General features: G+C 35.4%; 2 protein-coding genes across 2 annotated transcripts in view; one reads left to right on the plus strand and one right to left on the minus strand.

Annotated features, from left to right (window-relative positions):
• LOC128860308 (toll-like receptor 3) overlaps nt 1-18708 on the minus strand; it is a 28942-nt gene extending 10234 nt beyond the window's left edge. The window contains exons 1-2 of the mRNA XM_054097756.1: nt 17582-18708; nt 10968-11201 (exon numbers count right to left, since the gene is read on the minus strand). Of these exons, the coding sequence (XP_053953731.1) occupies nt 10968-11201; nt 17582-18566 (1219 nt within the window). The 5' untranslated portion in view covers nt 18567-18708. The remainder of the gene's footprint in view (nt 1-10967; nt 11202-17581) is intronic.
• LOC128860310 (phospholipase A1) lies at nt 680-9094 on the plus strand. Its single transcript, XM_054097758.1, has 4 exons — nt 680-1330; nt 1513-1772; nt 5207-5342; nt 5415-9094. Exons 1-4 carry the CDS (start codon nt 1081-1083, stop codon nt 5996-5998), a joined length of 1230 nt encoding a protein of 409 aa, XP_053953733.1. The 5' UTR covers nt 680-1080; the 3' UTR covers nt 5999-9094.
• Nucleotides 18709-19309: the final 601 nt, after the last annotated feature.

Below are 19309 nucleotides of genomic sequence, written 5' to 3' on the forward strand. Positions count from 1 at the left end.
AAAAAATTAAATACGAAAAGATAACGAAAAATAAAGCCACAATTAAAATAAAAGAAGTAAAAGAAATTCAACAAAATAAAAGAAGGTTAAATTATATTAACAGACATAAAAATTAAAAAAAAAAATTATATATATATATAGTTGGCGTGTACTCCCTTTTTGGGTGTTTGGCCGAGCTCCTCCTCCTATTTGTGGTGTGCGTCTTGATGTTGTTCCACAAATGGAGGGGCCTACAGTTTCAAGCCGACTCCGAACGGCAGATATTTTTTATGAGGTGCTTTTTCATGGCAGAAATACACTCGTAGGTTTACCATTGCCTGCCGAGGGGCGACCGCTATTAGAAAAAACTTTTTTATTTATTTTAGTCTTTCACCGAGATTCGATCCAACGTTCTCTCTCTGAAATTCGAATGGTAGTCACGCACCAACCCATTCGGCTACGGCGACCACCGTAAAGGTTAAAGTAGGATAAAGTAAAATAAACATAAATCAATTAAACGGAAATTAAACTAAATGAAATGAGATAAAAAATTAAATTACATAGGATAACACAAAATAAAGTAACATAAACTTAAATTAAAATAATTGAATTAAACAGAAATACATTTAAATTAAGCTACATAAAACAAAGACATAAGAGAAAATAAAATAAAATTTAATTTAATTAAATAAATAAAAATTAAGTACATGCAAGAGATTTTAATGAAAAATAATAGTTGAAATAAAATTATTTTCACTCGAGATTTATTTACAATTTTAATAAAAAATAATAATTTAAATAAAATCGTTTAGACTCGTGTTTAAAAACGTTCTGAAATTGACCTCTGTGCAATCTAATGCCGCCGACAAGTTTGAGAAATCGAAATATGCATTAAAGTTGAACACAGAATCGGCCAAGTTTTATTAAATCTCTGATAAAAAGATAAAAAATTAAATATTTGCTTTCATTAATAAGAGTACGCCATTTTAATATCATTTATCGCCTTGCTTTGTTAGAAAATTCCAACTCACAAGGGAAGGCTTTATGCAAGGAGTAATAAAAAAATCTTAGAATAAAAGATAAAAATAATTTTGCCACAAAATGCGTTTAATAATTCTACTAATTCTAAGTACAATCCTTCATAACACATACGAGACACCAAACAAAGTGAGAATCAATGCCCGCGAACCTAAAGCACCAGCCACTAAAGGTGCTTTCGACAGTATACGCAGCAGTCTACGCTTCGGGTGGTCTTTGTTCTCCAACAAATTCGCCGATATTCTGGTGGTGAAGAAGAACATCATTGCTGCATATCCATTGCAACTATTTTCCACCATAATCGATAAACTATGTAAGCCATGCAAAATCCAAATGTGTCTATGAATATGCCATAGAAAACTTTCTTATCACATTTGAGGATGCTAAAAATTTATATAATTGCACACAATTTATATTTAAAAACTTTCGTCACACACTGTATATTTAGTCCATTTGTAATTTATATGTTTCTTTCCCTTTTTCGTTTTGCTGCAGGTTCCTCCATATTGCCTATGTACCATGTGCCAGCCAAATTTACACCCGATATTAAAAAAATGCATTTTCAATACATCACTTCTTGTAAAAATTATAGTGTACCGCTGATGGAGGCGGAAAAGTTATGGCACCACATGAGCTTTAATAAGTTGCGGAAAGTTGTGATTTTAGCAACTGGTTGGACAAATACTGTAAATAATTCGTCACCGTTAGCGTTGCTTTCGAAAGCGTATCTCTGCCGGAAGGATGTGAATTTTATTGTGAGTAAAGAGATGAATTATTATATTTTAGACAGTTCTATAGTTTTAGCATCGATGCCTTGAAACACAAACGAGATTTGGTGCCTTCTTTCTTCTTCATTCTACTTATTAATGTTTCTTCTGATTTTAACTTAAACCTGGTGCCCCTCTCATTGATGAACAACATGGGTTGTTGTCTAATTTCAAGGCATTTAGATCAAATTTCAATTTCAATCTTCGCTTTATTGCCTGCATTTTCTTGATAATAGGGATATTAATAATAGCAATAGACTTACAAGTCTTTAAAAAGGAAAAAGTTGTGGGAATTAAAGAAAGAGGGTATGGAAGAAGGAGTCATCAAACATGCAGCGTGCGAAGCAAAGGATGAAACGCTAAGGCCGGCTATGGACGGCTAGGCTAATAAAAGACGTCGCTACCTGGTACAGTAGGAACTTCGATAAAGTAAATTTTGATACAACCTAAATGCTTTCGGAGCTCGGGTATTTCCAGCATTTCCAACATTACCTGTTCAAAATAGGGAAATGCGAACATTCCACATGCGATGTTGCCGAAGAGGACGCTGAACACACCTTTTTCCAATGCATGCGTTGGGAACAAGAACGTTAAACGCTGGAGAATGCAGTCGGTCACATAACCACTGAAAATGTAATCGACAAGATACAAAGTAGTGAGGAAACGTGGGAAACAATCAGTGGTTGAAAAAACGGGATAGACCTTGTAGTGAGAAAGATGGAACGCCACTCTTAAGTAATGTGAAAGTGGTTCCAGAGTGGGCGACGGATTCAGACAAGGGGAAGGGTTTTAGTCTCCGGACACACCATTTCTGCGAGGGCAGCTTTGATGATGCATTAGGCATTTTTCAAAATTTTCTTAATAATGAAAATTTTAGTTGTAGTTCTACGTATCGAGTGTGGTCTGGGAAAATAGTAAGTTCAAAACTATTTAGATGACGCAAATCACGGCTTAATTCTATTGGAAAGCCTAACCGACCATTTAAACTCCAGGTATCAGTTGGACAGGGTGTCCGGTGGCATAATTAGTTTCCAAATTTAAAGTTTCTCCCTAACTACTGAGCGTATGAGCGGTGACCGCATTAGCTTTGTTATTCGGGCGGGCTATTTATGTAGTCACGATGTCGAAGGGAATGGGTGAACAACGTACGTTCCCAATCGAAGCGTATTTCTTGGCTTATGTTTTGTGTGCAACTGCTTGTCGTAGATTTTGCACCAAGTGAAGATTTCATTCGTTAATGGGTGCGAAGTTTCCGGGCAAACAGCCCACGACCGGAACCAAGCCGGACATCTAGAACAAATGAAAAGTTTGTACGATAATCCGCGTCAGCTTGTGTGCAGGAAAGCGGTTGCCTTAGGTCTTCCAAAAACTATTGTGCATGAACTATTGGGGAAGGATCTTAGACTACACCCTTTCAAAACTCAAAACGTGCAAGCGCGTAAGCCTAACAATTTCAATTTGCGTACAAATTTCTGCGAGACAATGTTGGAGTGATTTCGTGCCCTAAACACTATCTTTTGGAGCGATGAGACTAATTTAAATGAAAGTGTAAATAAATAAAATAAATCACTGTACCCACTATGAAATCATCAACAGCCACTGAACACTACCAATTTTTTTTCAGGTAAGGAGGTGGAAAATGCCTAATGCATCATCAAAGCTGCCGTCGCACCAATGGTATGTACGGAGACTAAGAACTCCCCATCGTTTGGAACCGTCGCCCCCGAATTTCCTGCTGTTTAGCATGGCGACGTCTTTTCTAAGCCTCTTGCCATAGCCTTAGCGATTTATCTCTTATTTCGCGCGCTACAGCTTTACGCAGAGGCGATATCGTAACCAATGAGGTTCTACTACCTAGTACTGTTAGTAGAATACTTTAGCCAATACTCGGCCATGGAGGACGTGAAATTCTGGTCGCCAGGCAATTTATGGAACTGAACACTACCCAAATGACGATTTGGTGTTCATTATCAAGCAGTGAAGTGATTGGGCCATATCTTTTTGAAAATCGTCGAGGGAACGATTATTTTCTACCAATAATGAGAGAGCATCCTTCGCAATTCACCTAATTTCAGCAAGATGGTTTTTTAACAGACTGATAAACCCTTTTGGTGGCATATCCTAGCCACCTATGTCGCTCGATCTTACAACTATGGACTTTTTTCTGTGGGGGGTTCCACAAAAGTAAAGACTATAACATATATCAGCACTAAAAGAAAATATCACTCGTGAGTTTAATGGACACCCGTAATCGCGGGGAGCACGGAGTACGGAGGCATCCGACGTAACAGCCAACATTTAGAGAAAATAATTAAAAATAAATAAAATTCGCACTTATTTTCTTTATAATAGTTATTGAAATAATTATACCATCGGACATCCTGTACACCCTTATTTTTTGCCACCGCTGATCAGAGTGAACTTCTTCGCTCACGAAAACTGGATGCTATTCATTTTAAAACAGACAGTTCTATAGATCTACTACTCAACCGAGCTGCTTACTCTCAACCGAGCTAATCCTAACCTCTTACTATTTGTAACAGAAGGAGGCGTAACTTCATATTGCTTTTAATCTTAAATGTCTAGCATATTTGGCTATGACGACCACAATTATTGGGCACTCCTTTAATTTATAGGCCTCTTCGGTTTGGCCAACGTTAGCAATTGGCAAACAGATGAAGCAACTGGTATAAATAAATATGTGTTGGCAGCACTGAAAAAGAACTGCCAACACTTACATTTGTTTGGAAGCCCTTATAAAGTATTAGTAAGGCTGCGTCCATACAGGGAAGCATTTATTGCTTCTGTTCATTACTTGTGATGCTCGTGCTCTGTCAACATCCTTTGTGTTCTCGTTCTTCTCAATGTTGTTGTTGACTCTAGACTAAAAAACTACCAATTGCAAGTTTTGTGAAAACAACAGGAACTCCAAAAGAAAATTCGTAAAGTTTAAGCAACAAAAGTCTCTCTGTATGAAAGCGGTCTAATGATACTATCTTGGAAGAGAGTTGACAGTATTGAAAATAGTGAGTTATACCAGATTTATAAGGTCTAACCGTACCCGCTAGCAGCTAATCTTACTCGATAACTTTGTTGTTACTTTCGCATTCACATTTTTCTTCAATTGGGCAAAACCTAGAGATATCGAGCAAAGAAATAGCGTATCAAAGAGGCCTTTTGTTGTTGCTTTCATATGCAAATTTTTCGACATGTGGGCAAAGCCCAGAGATATCGAGCAAAGAAGTGGAAGAGGCCTTTTGTTGTTGCTTTCACATGGAAATTTTTCTTCAAGTGGGTAAAGACCAGATATTGCGAGCTTACCGAAAAACATATTTTTTTCGAAATAGTGCGCAACTCTAAATTCTGTACTCTAAGATTTTCATTTAATTATTGCACATTTTTTCTCTCATTCCCATATGCAGATTGTTGACGCTGCATTCTATGTAGATACGCTGTACAAATGGTCCGCACTGAATTCTGAAGAAATCGGTGCTTACATTGCAAAAGGTCTAACGCATTTGGTAAAAGTAATACCGTTGAAAAATATCCATCTAATAGGTAAGTGTAAATGATAGATAACTAAAGCAGAAACCTTTTAGCAAATTCCATTTTCCATCTTCAAATGTTTAGGACATAGCCTGGGTGCACATATAATGGGCACTGCTGGACGTACATTCACCAAGTTGACGGGTCTACAAATACCACGCATTACCGGTCTGGATCCGGCCAAACCATGCTTTCGCAAAAACGACACACTCAGCAGTTTACGAAAAGGTGATGCCAAATTTGTGGACGTTATACATACAAATGTCGGCATATTGGCGAAAAAGGAGCCTCTTGGCGATATCGATTTCTATCCTGGTGGCGCGAATGCGCTACCACCTGGCTGTATGACAGCAGCTTGCGCACACTCACGAGCGGTAGAATATTTTGCCGAGAGTGTGTATCCGGGAAATACAGCAAATTTTATCGGTTTCAAGTGTAAAAATTGGAAAGCGTTAGAGAAAGTTAAATGTAATCATGAAATAACCTCGCCCATGGGCTATGGAGTGAATCATCAACGAAAAGGCATATTTTATGTGCCAGTGAACCGAAAGTCACCGTATGGCAAATCGGCTACACTGAGCAGTACACGATGGGAAAATGCCAAGTGCAATAAATGTGAAGATAGTCGAAGGTTGAGGAAAGATTATCGAAAGGCTAATTTTTATTAGGTAATTAAAGATAAAAATAGTAACTATAGTATGAATATATAAGTAACACAGATTTAGAAATATTTAATGATGTTTTACTCAATGTATTATATATGTATATACATATATATAGTCACTGAGTCCGAAAATCCATATAACTTGCAAAGTTTACAAATAAAAATTTGTTTGTTTTTTAGGTTAGGTTAGGTTGAAGCGGTTGTCCTATTGGACACACTCAGGCTCATGGTCCATTGTGATGTCGCATGGGGAACTTGTGTGTGTGCTTTTTAAAAATTTTAGAAGATCCATGATTTCTGCAGAACTGAGATCTTCCTTCTCTTAAATGGTAAACCTACTTCTGGTACAGAGGGTGCGAGATCATCTCTTGCTCATCTAGACACCTTCTGCAGAGGCTATGTGTGTGCATAAATGAGATCAGTGTGCTAAGATTGTGCTTAGTTTGGCTTGGTAGAGATTCTGTGCATTTAGCATTGAGAGTCGGCCACAGTTGCCGGGCGATTTTGTAAGTGATTTTACTACGCCATCTTGCATTCGCTGCTCTTACAATTTTCTCAAAAATAAGTAGCTTACATGTCATTGGCTGTGTATTGATCAGTCAACTTGGTGCCAAACCTGCTAGTTCATAGGCTCTGCAGTTGCCTTCAATGTCGCAACGTCGCAATGGCCAGGAACCCATGTTACCTTTAGGTGAAATGACTCAGCCATCTCGTTAAGAGATGTGCAGCATTTCATCGCTATCTTGGAGTTTGTCGACTACTTTATGAGGCATTTTATCGCCGCCTGGCTATCAGTGAAAATGTAAATATCATAACCAGGTATCGCCTCACATTGTAGCAGCGTCGCGGCTTTCATTATTGCCATCAGTTTAGCCTGAAATACGTTACAGTAGTCGGGGAGCCGAAACTGAAGGAGATCCCCAGATGCTCGGAATATACATATTTACACCTTCGCCCACTCTGCCTCCATCTGCCTGCCATCTGTGTATACATGGATGGACTTGCTTTATCTTACATCGTCCCGTTCCCACTCTTCCCTTGAAGGTAGGGGGGTCGTGAACGTTGTAGTGTCAAGTGTAGGCGGGAGTGCATAGTCCGAGAAGCTCCAAAATGCCAGCCAGTTTTTTACCGTGACCGCAGTCCATGTTGGACCACTTACTTAAGGTGTTCAGCCTTATTGCCGCACATCGCGCGATATATCTTGCCTACGGATCTACCAGAAGGAAGTTTAATGTTGTTGTTGTAGCAGTAACTTAGAAGTTTAATATCGCATATAATGCTTTCAATGTTGTGGTTCACATCAAACCAGTTATAAGAACAGATGCGAGTCTTTTAAAAGTGTTTAAATAGATAAAAACAAATTTAAAAACATTCAAGCATAAACCGAAGGTAGGAATTTTTATGACCTTTAATTTGCTATGTAACTTGTTTTGAGATCGGATAACAGATGCTCTAGACATTAGAAATTTGTATTGTCTACCTTTTCTCTTTAGTCCAAAGACCAATATTTAGCGATATCTCGAAAACTACTAGATCAAAAAATTATTATGTAAATCTTTGAACTCAGCGATCGACTTTACATAAGAATTGGATGATCTGATTCTTGGAGTTTTTTGGCTGCACGGCGTTAAATAAACGGTATATTCGCCTTTCAGCATCGACCTCGACATAGATTCACAATACTAAAATACCCATTGCAAATTATATGATAGTAATATACTTATATTCACTATTGTATTATTATTGAAACAGCTGCCTGCGATTTGCTAAAAAATTTCAAAGCCACTTAAAAAATAAATATGTATGCTTCCGCCTGTGTATACAAACATATTAGGGATGCTCATACTGAGATAGGAAGTATTAATTAATATGTATACTGCGATAATTTTAACTTTTTTTTTAAGTTAAAGTGTATGAAAAAGCTGGAATAAAATATTATTGTAAGAAAGTTACATTAGGCCAAATGACAAAATTTTCACTTTTCTCCATGCAAAAAGCTGGTGTGAGTAGGCAATATTGCAAATTCAACAACAAATTCAGCGATATGCTCGTTTGCTCGAAGAACATTATACTCCAAAAAATGTGTTTTTGTTTTTTATATTGTATAAGTATGCATAAATTAGTACCAGCTCTTTTTTCTGTAAGAAAATCTTAGCGCTTTTTATTAACAGTTTCTCATTCGATGAAGATGTGTTTTTTCTTTTACTCTCCTATGTGTATTTACTTACTCTTACTCTTAGGCACGCAATTAAATAGGAAAAAGTAAATTCAAAATTTTGAAGCAGTTTTTCTCAAATTTTTGGATTTTTCAGTTATGACGTTATTCCAGCAAATGAGCAATATGCAACTCTTATTTGAAAAGTAGTGTTTTTCGTAAGAAAATGTTATGTGTAATAAATTTAGATTTCCGTAAAAGGACTCAGCTTTAGATTTTTGCTACTTTGAAAAACGCATTTAAATGTAATAAATCAAAGTTTTTCGGTTTTGTGGTCTAATATTATTGTTTTTAGCGAAAAGAGAAATTTAAAATAATAGGCGAAAATTCTTAATTTATGTAAATATGACTTTTTGATTATATGTATTGTATTATATACGATTTATTCTTGTTTGGAATGCAATAAGTGCAAGGTGGCGCAAATCATCCAATTTTGTTTCTGAATAACTTTTTCCAAAATAAAAAAAAGATTTTGAATGAAGAAAATCTTTATTTTGACCTTTATGCGCTCTATTGCTTGTCTGTTTACTATAGCTGACTAGTTCACAAGTCCCAAATATGATTGACGAACGATGCCATTTGCATAAATTATAAATCTTCAGATTGGGTGATCAATTTCGCGCCACCTTGTACTTGCATAAAGGGTTTTCCAATAACAGGTGCTACAGGTGAATGGATTGCGCTATCGAGAGATGATTAACGATTTTGTATGGCCGGAATTGGATGGTATTGGTCTGGACAACATTTATTTTCAACAATACCTCTTATTAAAAAGCCCTATGTGTATGAAAATTTCGTTTTTATAGATTTTAGTTTATACTTCCTTTAAGTTTTTCAAAATATAATTCAATACAAATTAAATAATTACTTTAAAAAATACCTTTACCTAAGCTTAGCAAATACGATTTAGAAAAATTTATTACTCGTAATCTAGAACCTAGTTCCTGTTTTGAGAATTTTTTGTTTGTTATTTTGAAATTAATAAAAAAAAAATATTTTTAAAAACTTAATTGTCTTTAGTTGCCAGTATAATTTGTTTAAAATTATAACTTATCATTAAAATGTTTCTAGTTTTATAAAAAACATTAGGTTTATTAAATCTTTACTAAATTTAGCATTCCACAATATTAAGTGCAGTTGATTTAGTTGATACAAGCGACGATTTGTTCGCGCTGATGATGTATAATTTTTTAATTGATATATATATTTTTTGGACGTGGGTGTCGTACAGGTTGGAATTAATATCCGTTGAAAGAGCAGTGATACATAAGATATAAAATTATGAAGGATAAACAAGATTAATTACTTCTAGACATAAATAAAGAATAAAATTGGTATAGTTCCTAGACATACTGCAGTAGACATACGACCGGAATAATAAAAAAGCTTTGGTGTTTGAGAGTAGACATAACACCGCAAAGGGTTAATGCTTTAAATGTTTTATGTTGATCTTTTTGAATATATTTTGAATTTAATAGTGTTTATTAATTATTAATAATTAAGTTAATTAAATATTAATTTTGTTTATAAATAATAGCTCTCATTTATTTATTTTAAAATGTTCCATGTAATAGCCTACTTTCACAGAATTTTAACTGTAGCTTGTCCTGCTTTACTGTTAAACATTACATTTTACAGCTCAAATTCCCATGCAATATTGTTGTATCAAACTCTCTTACAGAGCGAAGGGAACCGAACTTCGATAACTTAACAGAAAATGTTACGTGAACAGGGATAGCCGCATTGTATATGCTAATATTTTTGTACAGAATTTTTGTATTAGAAACTAATTTTCGTTTTATAAACATATATTGTCTGAAAAACCAAAGTAATCACTCGAATTATTTGACATCAAAAAGAAACAAAAAAGCAAACAAGAAACATCAAATTTTCAGATGTCTCCTTTAACAGAAAATTTGGACAGAAGAATTATAATTATGAGAGAACCAAATATGTATATGAGCAAGAGAACCGGTTCAGGTCGCATAATTTCGAATAAGCATTGATGTCGGACGCGCATTAGTTTTGAAATAAGTTTAAAAATGGATAAAGATTGAAATTTGTACTTTCAACCGCTCTTATCCTTCCATTCTGCTACTTTTGGCAAAGAAAACGCATTTCTATTGGGCCAAGCAACACTAAAACTAAACTACAATTCCTTTGACTTTCCATATTTATACGGAATTCATTTAAACATGTGATAACAGTAAAAAGCAATTTTGTATGCATTAGTGTTAGTTTATAGTAGTTTTTAGTGCTTTACGTATGCATATAACAAAATTCTTCGAACTGTCGTGTACAATTCAGTTTCTTAAAAATCAGGCACCTTATGCACAAAAAGCTTTAGCTTAGACTCAATTTTCTGAGTAAAAAGTTTTTTCTTAAAATAAGCGGTTAGGGAACTAGAAATTTGAAAACAATTTTAATGATTATAGATTTCTTTTTGTACCCGAACATCAAAAATAAGAAGCAAGGTCAACGTTGTTCAACGCCTGTAGCTGTTGAAGCCTTCAAACAGCTCGTTTTGGAAGTATCCCCTTCCGAGTGGCAAAAGAGTTTTGAAAATTGGTACAAGCGTATGCAGGAGTATATTGACTTTGAAGGAGAATATTTTGACAAAACAATAAAGCCATTTTCATTATTTTTTTACTGTGTTTTCATTATTGAGCGCAAAATACAAATGGTAGCCCTTGTATGTATATTAAATTAACTTGATTATAAAAAAAAATTTAAAATAAATGAGTTTTCTTCTACTCACCATCGTTTTGATCGTCGTCTTTAAAAGTTGAGAAGGAGTTGCCTTTCAACATTAGAAACCGCAAAGTTCTATTCATTGTCGCTAACGTTCGATGTGGAATTTGTGATAGATTATTGTATGCTGCTGAAAAGAAAACGATATCGCGGCCTATTCTGGTCTGCCTTTCCAAAGTTGTGTTGAAGAGTTTTTCGTCATCGGTTAAGTTGTGATAGGAGATATCTATGTGATTGCCACCTGTAGAAAAAAAATTAGAATCTATGAGTTAATGAGATTTTAAGACAAACAAAAACTTGGAACAAAACAATAGATTTTGTGGATTTTGAGAGTACTCTTTTTTTCTCATAGCTGAAATTGAATAAATATTATATTAAACGAGACCAATTGAGCTGCCGATTTCATATGGACCGTGTTAACAAGAAGCTGAGAAAATAGTCTTAAGTATATCTTAAAAGAAAACCACTTTCATCGACAAATTTACGCAGTAGTGTAATAAAATAGTGTACAGTTATTTTGGCTCCGACATCTTTCACAATCTAATCAGGACTGCTTTAGCAATGTAGGCTGCTGGCAAGTACCATCTGCTACCAGTTCTCTATAGATTTAATTTGGGTTATTGGCTATGAAAACTTTTCCGCAGCCAAGTTTTACAATAAGTGAGACTGAGATCTTTATTTGATGAACTTAGACGACAACAAGAAATTGTAAATTCAACGTAAACATCTTAAGATAGAGCTGAGTTGGCTGAGCATATATGCCTTTTTTCTCGCTGCATCTGGCCGAGACGTCTCAACCTTCTCCGTACTAAAGCGTCACATTGAAGAAGAAAATATCTTGGAGTCTTCGGGGATTGGCCGCAGAAACAATAGAAGCCAGTGCACTACATATATCCGAAACCTGTGCAGATTCGGTGCCACCTAACATCTCTTAGCCTAAGCTTCTTCTTGATTGTGTGTTGTCCCATAGCAAAGGAAGGACTCGGGCCCTATTAGTAACGAGGCTGCAGCCTCTCTAGCCAATTCATGCACTATCTTCATCCCAGTTATCTCCCTGTATCCTTGGACTCATATAAGCCGGATGCGATTGTGCGTTCCTAGTAAGTTCAATTTTTCGATGTTTGAGTACACCAGTGAGGACTTAACCTCACAGACAGGACCACTAGTTTTGCTAATAAATTTCCTCAATTTGGACCTAATTTTCTCTGCAGAGATTACCAAACTTAAGAAAATGGGTCATTAATTAATTTAGTACTTCGTAGAGCTGCAGCTGGAGAGACTGAGACATTATTTAAATGCTTATTTTAAATGCTCTCCCGTCCTTGTTCGGGTTAATTAGCCCCATAAGCCACGCGCAAGCATAATCTATGTTGACTATCTGATTAAAAAAAGAAATTGTTAACGAATATTCAACCCGTAACACCCTATCAAAGTATCAATAAAGAACTTCATAAATAATATTACAATATCAGCACAACAATAAATTACTTTGTCGACAATTATTTACAACCACCCTGAAGATAGTTGTAGAAAACAAAAACTAACAAATAAATTTTAAAAATGTTTGCCTCCAAGAATGCTAGAAAATTTATTATAAACTAATTTAAAAAGATAGTGATCTGCTTTGAGCTCAGTTATTTGCTTTGAAGTGAAGAGTAAAGCAGATTCGCTTAAATGATAGAAATATTTAAGCTTTAATTAAATTTTGGGAAAATTGGCATGACACCTTCTACTTTTGAGCAAATACCTATTGGAGCTTATCTAGCATGATTTAGAAAATTATTGAGAGCTCTGACAAAAAACACTCAAGTAAAATTCGAGATATATTAAAGAAACTTTCCATACATTTCACTTCTGATATGAAGTAAATTGACAATTAAAATGGGCGCAGTCGGTCAATAACAACGCCCACCTCGCATATAGCGGCGAATCCTAAAGTTACCAAAAAATGCAATATTTCTGTAATTAGCGAACTAGCGAAGAAAATGTGCGAAAATCTTGCATGAGTAAGGGACAAAACTTTTGAAAATGAACGCCTACTTTTAGCAAATTCGCTTTGTGTGCAAGTAAACGTGCGCCGGGAATAAAAAGTTTTGTTTCACTCGTTTAAACCCGTTATAAATTATTAAGTAATAAAAAACTAAGGGCCATGGGTTAACACGGGCAGCAAAAAGTATTCATAAAATTAGACAGGCTGCCTTATCTCGGCTAAAATAGCGTAAGCAGTTATCGCGCCAAGCAAAAACAAGAAAAAGATAAAATACACAAAGCAAAACTTAGGAACTAATACCATAGAAGTTGGTAGAAAAGTTCATTTTGTGTTTGTTACTCTTGCCTATGCTGTTTATTTAGGTTGTTCGGAGATATTTCGATAGAAAGTGAAAGCCACAAGAAATGCTATATAGTACAATGGCTAGGTTTATCGGCCACTTTCGATCGACGGTATTATGACACTTGAATACGGCCACACACTTCATAAAGTTCCACGTCATTATTCAAGTATAAAAGTTGCGGTAAGTAAACAGACCTTTCGCTCCCCCTTGACAAACCGGCATCCTTAGTAGAAGACAATAATGCTTCTTTTCGAAAATAAAGTATGGATTTTGTAATAAGTTTTCAAATAGTAATAAGAAGTTATTTTTATATTAATATTTTTTGTTAATCCTTCATATCCTTTTAGATGACATTCTCAAGATATGTATACCAATAATAGAACAAATTTCTACTTATATTAATACTAAATTATCCTAGTCGGAGCCTAGGGCGGAAACAAAGGCGCTCCAAAGATTTCTGTCAGCCGCTAAATGTATAATTTCGTACCAAGTGGCGGTGGAAGAGCTCTCATGGAAGACTATTACAAGGTGAAGTCCAAAATAAAAGCATTTTTGATGGCGCCATGTTTTTAATGAGCTCGTGCGTTGGTAGTTATATCCCTAGCTGACTTCCAGTGAAAGCTTGGTGGCATTCGATTCAATGGAAGCAAAGTTATTGCGTCTAAAGTATCAGTATGTTTGTGTCATCGGTGCAAAAATGAGTTGCGAACAAAGAGCTGATATCAAATTTTGTTTTAAAATCTTTAAAACGTTTACCGAAACATTTGATTTGATAAAAATTTTGTTTAGCGATGATTGTCTATCTCGTGCCAGAGTTCATGAGTGGTTTACACGTTTCAAAAATGGTTGTGAGGACATAAATGACAATAAACATACGGTATGCCCAAAAACTTCATCGAAATTGTCCGCAAATTTATCAAAAATGAACCGAAATCATCATTGAAATTCATTGAATCGGTGTTTAATATCTCCAAAACATAGATTTATCGCATTTTAACTGATCATTTGGGCTTACGATAGGTCTGTGCACGTTTCATTCCGCACAAGTTAACTGAGGATCATAAATTGCTCAGAATTCATTAAAGAGGCGAGAAAATACAAGAACTTCCTTTACAACATTGTAACTGGTGATGAAACGTGGTGTTTCCAACATGAAGCTGAGACTAAGTGCCGAATGGAAAGTCCCAGAAGAGCCACCACATAAAAATCGCGTTTGGAGAAGTCAAAAATTATCGATGCTCATTTGGTTTTACGATTCCAAGAGAATTGTCCACAAGGAGTTCGTGGCAATGGGTCAAACAGTCAATTCAACTTTCTGTCTTAGCGTTTTGAAGCGCTTGTTGCATCGCATTAGTCGAATTCGTCCTGAATACCGCATTTTAACCATCAATCACGTATTCGCTTGATATGGCTGCCTGTAACTTCTACCTTTTTGAAAAATTGCATTTGGCCATGAAAGGAAAACGTCCATCCAAAAGGCTTGTACCGACATTCTGAAGGACATTCCAGTCAATAACCTGTGCACGTGCTTCTCTTTCGAAAAGCTTTTAGCTTTGTTTATTTTGGACTTCACCTTGTATTATTATTATTAGGCTAATGCGCACTGCGACCAAAAGAGATCTATTGGGCAAAGCCTGTCACCAAGTTGTTGTATCCGTTTTCTGCTTATTGCCAGAAATTTGTTCTGAATTTTCAGTGCTCATTTCTCAGAATCTGCAGATGATGGTCTGAGAGCGACTAATTTGGTTTTAAGTGGCCCGTAAAGAAAACAGTTAAAATTCCTAAGTCTGCTCTGCTGAGTGAAAGAAGCTTATCAAAAAACCCCTTAGGAACTACTTCGCTTGTCGCTGTTCGTTAATTTGGACCTTTGTAAGTCAAGGCTCAGGACCAATTAGAGACATGTGCGGTCCTTTTTTAGCTAGTCGGTCCGCTATTTCATTTTTCTCATGTCCCTCCCATAACCTTAATGGTTATAGTTGATAGATAGTCGATACGGAGGCCGCGTTACTACCATTCGGTTGTACCCTGCTTTGAAACCGCAGACCGCAAACACATGATGATAGAAAAAACTTTTGTAATAGCGGCCGCCATCAGCAGGCAATTGCAAACCTGTTAGTGCACGAGTACTTCTGTCATGAAAAAGGTCCTCATGAAACCATCTACCGTTCGGAGACGGCATAAAACTGTATGCCTTGTGGGAAAACGAGCACATTATAAACAGGAGGAGGCGTTCGGCCAAACACCCAACAAAAAGTGTAAGTGTGCTGTAAAGTGTAAACAGTGCTCAAGTTTGTTGATGTCCAAATAAAAGCTGAAACAAAGTATCGAGTCGAATGCCACAACTTGATCAGAAATGTCACCAATACTAGTTAACCTAGAAACACCTAGCAATAAGGGAACGAGATTGGGAAAATAAGATTTCAAAACTCTTCTTTATATTTCAATTTAGTTTATTTGTACGACACCAAGCAAACACACAATACCTTATTGCAGATTGAATGCGGCTGAGTGACTCCTAACCATATTGTAGATTTTCAAATCATCAGCGTATAAAAGAAATTGTGTAAGGTCATTGATAAATATTACAAAAAATAAGGGACCCAGAATAAGCCAATCTTTTAAAAAATAAATTATTCTTATATATTTCATATCATTATTATAATCATCATTATTTCTGAATATATAGAAATATTTACGGCTTTTTGCAGTATAACTTTTGTGCAGGCAATACTGATATTTTTTTTAAAGACGCGGATTCGTGGGGTCGCTGTGAAAACAGTACCTATGATGATTCATGGTTTTACATTACATATAACTTCATTAAAACAACAAAACTGTGCGCAGCTACCTTTGATATGAACGTTTAAATGTCTGCTTGCGCACTTTTGTTTTCTTTTTATTTATTTATGTAGGCAGGGTCCTTCTGTTTGAAATATAAAACAAAAACTGCGACACAATAAAAATAGGTGAGGTAATTATACGGCGCTCACCCTTCACTTTTTAACATTCGGTTATCTTACAGATGCAACGCACCTTGAGAAGAAAAGTGGCACCACTAAAAGGAGAAAACAGCTTTTTTCAGTACATATAACCGCTCAAAAGTTTTTGAGCAATTCCATTTAAGTAAAATAACGAAATTAAGTGCTTACGCAATTTTGGCCATTTGATTTTATTACTATTAGTTATTACTGAAGAAATGCAAAATAATGTTGTAATCATTTGGGAAAAGTACTCTCAGTTCTTCATAGAGCCAGTTTGGTTTTTCATACACCTTTTAATTCTTAGTATCAGGTCGCGCAAAATTAATCACCCTATCGGAAGATTTATAATTCTTGCAAATGGCTGCAGTAAACAAATAATAGAGCACGCGAAGGTCAAAATTAAGTTTTTCACTCAAAAAAAACTTTTTTTTATTTAGTAAATTATTTTTTATTTATTAGTTATTTGAACACAAAACTGGATGATTAATTTTCCGCCACTCTTTATATAGAATTGGTAAACAAAATGCAGTTAACACTGGTGCTTGGCTTGTCGCAACCAATCAATGGCGTGATTTAGGGGTTGGACACTCGGCCTTAATACTCGGCCTGGGTCCAAACAACCGTGTTGTCTATTTTTGAACCATACTTTAGAAGGTTATTTAGTAATAGAAGCCAGCTAGATGTGAGTGCGTTGACAACATGCCTGGTTAGAAGAACAACCTACGGTTCTAATGGCCATTAACGGCACAAATTTTCACGATAAATTTGGTTTTGATTCTACTGTAAGAAGACAAAAGTATGCGTTTCAGCTCGTCTTTCTAATCTCTGTAGCGTCTTTTATACCACCAAAATTAAGAAAAAGATTTTTCTAATAGCGGTCGCCCCTCGGCAGGCAATGGCAAGCCTACGAGTGTATTTCTGCCATGAAAAAGCTCCTCATAAAAAATATCTGCCGTTCGGAGTCGGCTTGAAACTGTAGGTCCCTCCATTTGTGGAACAACATCAAGACACACACCACAAATAGGAGGAGGAGCTCGGCTAAACACCCAAAAAGGGTGCATGCGCCAATTATATATATGTATTTATACTTGCATTTTTTTTTCAAATATTTAGCGTAATTTTTAAGGAGTCTTAATTTGGGTTATTTTTAGTTTTAATTCCCTTGTTAAACTCGTAATGTATGAAGTTTTAACTCTGTGTGAGGTTACCAAAAAAAAAAAAATCAAGAAAAATCAGAGTGCTAATTTTTTTCGCTGATTATAATTATTAGTGGAAAATAAGAAATTATAGCATTATTCATTACTTACTTCTATCATTGACCGTCTCAAAATTCAGTGTACCATTTCCAAAGGCCCACCAAAGTATTGCACTCTTTATTACATCCATTGCGCACTGGTTATCCAATTCAGTTCTGTATTCTCGCATAAATTTTTCGACTTCAAGGGGATTCTCAATACCCATCCAATCATTAAATATATTTTTTGGGCCCATCTCAATCTCCGCTGGCGGACCTTCAAATGGATGTAAAGGGGCCTCGTCCATTTCAGGTCCTTCCAAATTGTTATTAGTATTAACATGGCCGACTTCTTTCTCTTTGTTATTATTTTCTATTAAATTGTATTGATAGTATTCCCCTGCGTTCTTAGCTGTTTTTGTTGGTGGTTCTGAGGAGTTAAAGAATTCTGTAGTCAAATTACTCTGCTGTTGATCGACTGTACGAAACGGCATTGCCGCATTATAATGCTGATTATTTACAAAATCTCCATTGTCGAAGTTTTTGGTCAAATTTGTTTTGTTGCTAAGAACGTTGCTCCTGCTGCCATAGCTGTCGGGGCTGCTATCATTCCTGTCATTATCGTAAAACGCTTTTGTCTGCGTTGGTAGTTTAGCGTTATCAGCTGCATCAAATACCACAAAATCTTCATTGCTGCTACTGTTTGCAAGTGGCAGCAAATACTTATTGTTTATTTGCCTATCATTTGTGGTATTTGTAGCTGGTGTTATTGGTCTTATGTCTGACGAGTGAGTTGCGTTATCAATTATTTCTTTTATTTCGCTGTTGTTGTTGTTATTATTATAATACTCGTGCACTACATTAAAGCTACCATTTTTGTTTATGTTGTTGTGGTGGCTGCCGCTACCGCTACTTCTACTGCTGTTCTTGCTATTGTTACTGTTGGTGATATCACTGATAGCCGTTTTATAGCGATCGTTGAGTATTGCCGTGTTTAGGCCGTGTAATTTGAAAATTATTATAAGTATTACAAGCGCCAATTTCTCCTTGAAAGCCATTTTCAGCGCCTGATAAACTTCAAATACCCGCCTCCCTCCGTAATATTGTAAGTTTGTATTGGCGTATTTTAATTAGAATGTGACGCGAATTATGCGTTTGGGGTGCTTTTTTGCCTTTTATTTTGAAATTTTTTTTTTTCAAATTTTATTTATTGGACTTGTTGTTGTTTCTTAAAATTTTTTAACCGTTACTGGTATTTTGAGTATATTTTTAGCAGTGAATCAACCATAACTGCGTATCAAGTTTTAGCGACTTTTTATAATCTAATGTAATTAATGTACCTACTTTTGTCAAAATTTCTTCTTTTTATACATTATTTTTATTGTTTGCATGCATTCAGCGTCACAAGATGTTTTCCTTTAAATTAGTTGTCTCTTTGACCTAAATTTTTAGCACTTTTTATGATCGGCTTCTACTATCCATTCTTTTTATAATTTAATATAAGGAATTTGAATTTAAATTAAGCAATTTTGAAAGATGGATTAAATTTTCAACGAAAATATGTAGAAACGATTGGGGTACAATTTTCCCAAAATCACTTTCCCAAAAAAATTTTTTCCCAAAAAATAATTTTCCCAATGCCATTTTTCCCAAACTAAAAATTTCCCAATAAATTTTCCCATAAAATATTTTTCCCAAAATATCGTTCGTCTGTAAAATATCGCATATACATTTGCAATGAATGGGCGAGTACATTTTTTATTATTTGAAAAGAAATGATTTTTTGCATTCAATTAATTCC

The sequence above is a fragment of the Anastrepha ludens genome, chromosome 4 (genome assembly GCF_028408465.1).
Source record: "Anastrepha ludens isolate Willacy chromosome 4, idAnaLude1.1, whole genome shotgun sequence".
Classification (NCBI taxonomy): Eukaryota; Metazoa; Arthropoda; class Insecta; order Diptera; family Tephritidae; genus Anastrepha; species Anastrepha ludens.

Bases quoted from the DNA above. Each gene is read 5' to 3' on its own strand.
- LOC128860310 (XM_054097758.1), top strand. From the start codon at position 1,081: ATGCGTTTAATAATTCTACTAATTCTAAGTACAATCCTTCATAACACA. The intron at 1,331-1,512 runs GTAAGCCATGCA...GTTTTGCTGCAG, and splicing joins CACCATAATCGATAAACTAT to GTTCCTCCATATTGCCTATG. The intron at 5,343-5,414 runs GTAAGTGTAAAT...TCAAATGTTTAG, and splicing joins GAAAAATATCCATCTAATAG to GACATAGCCTGGGTGCACAT.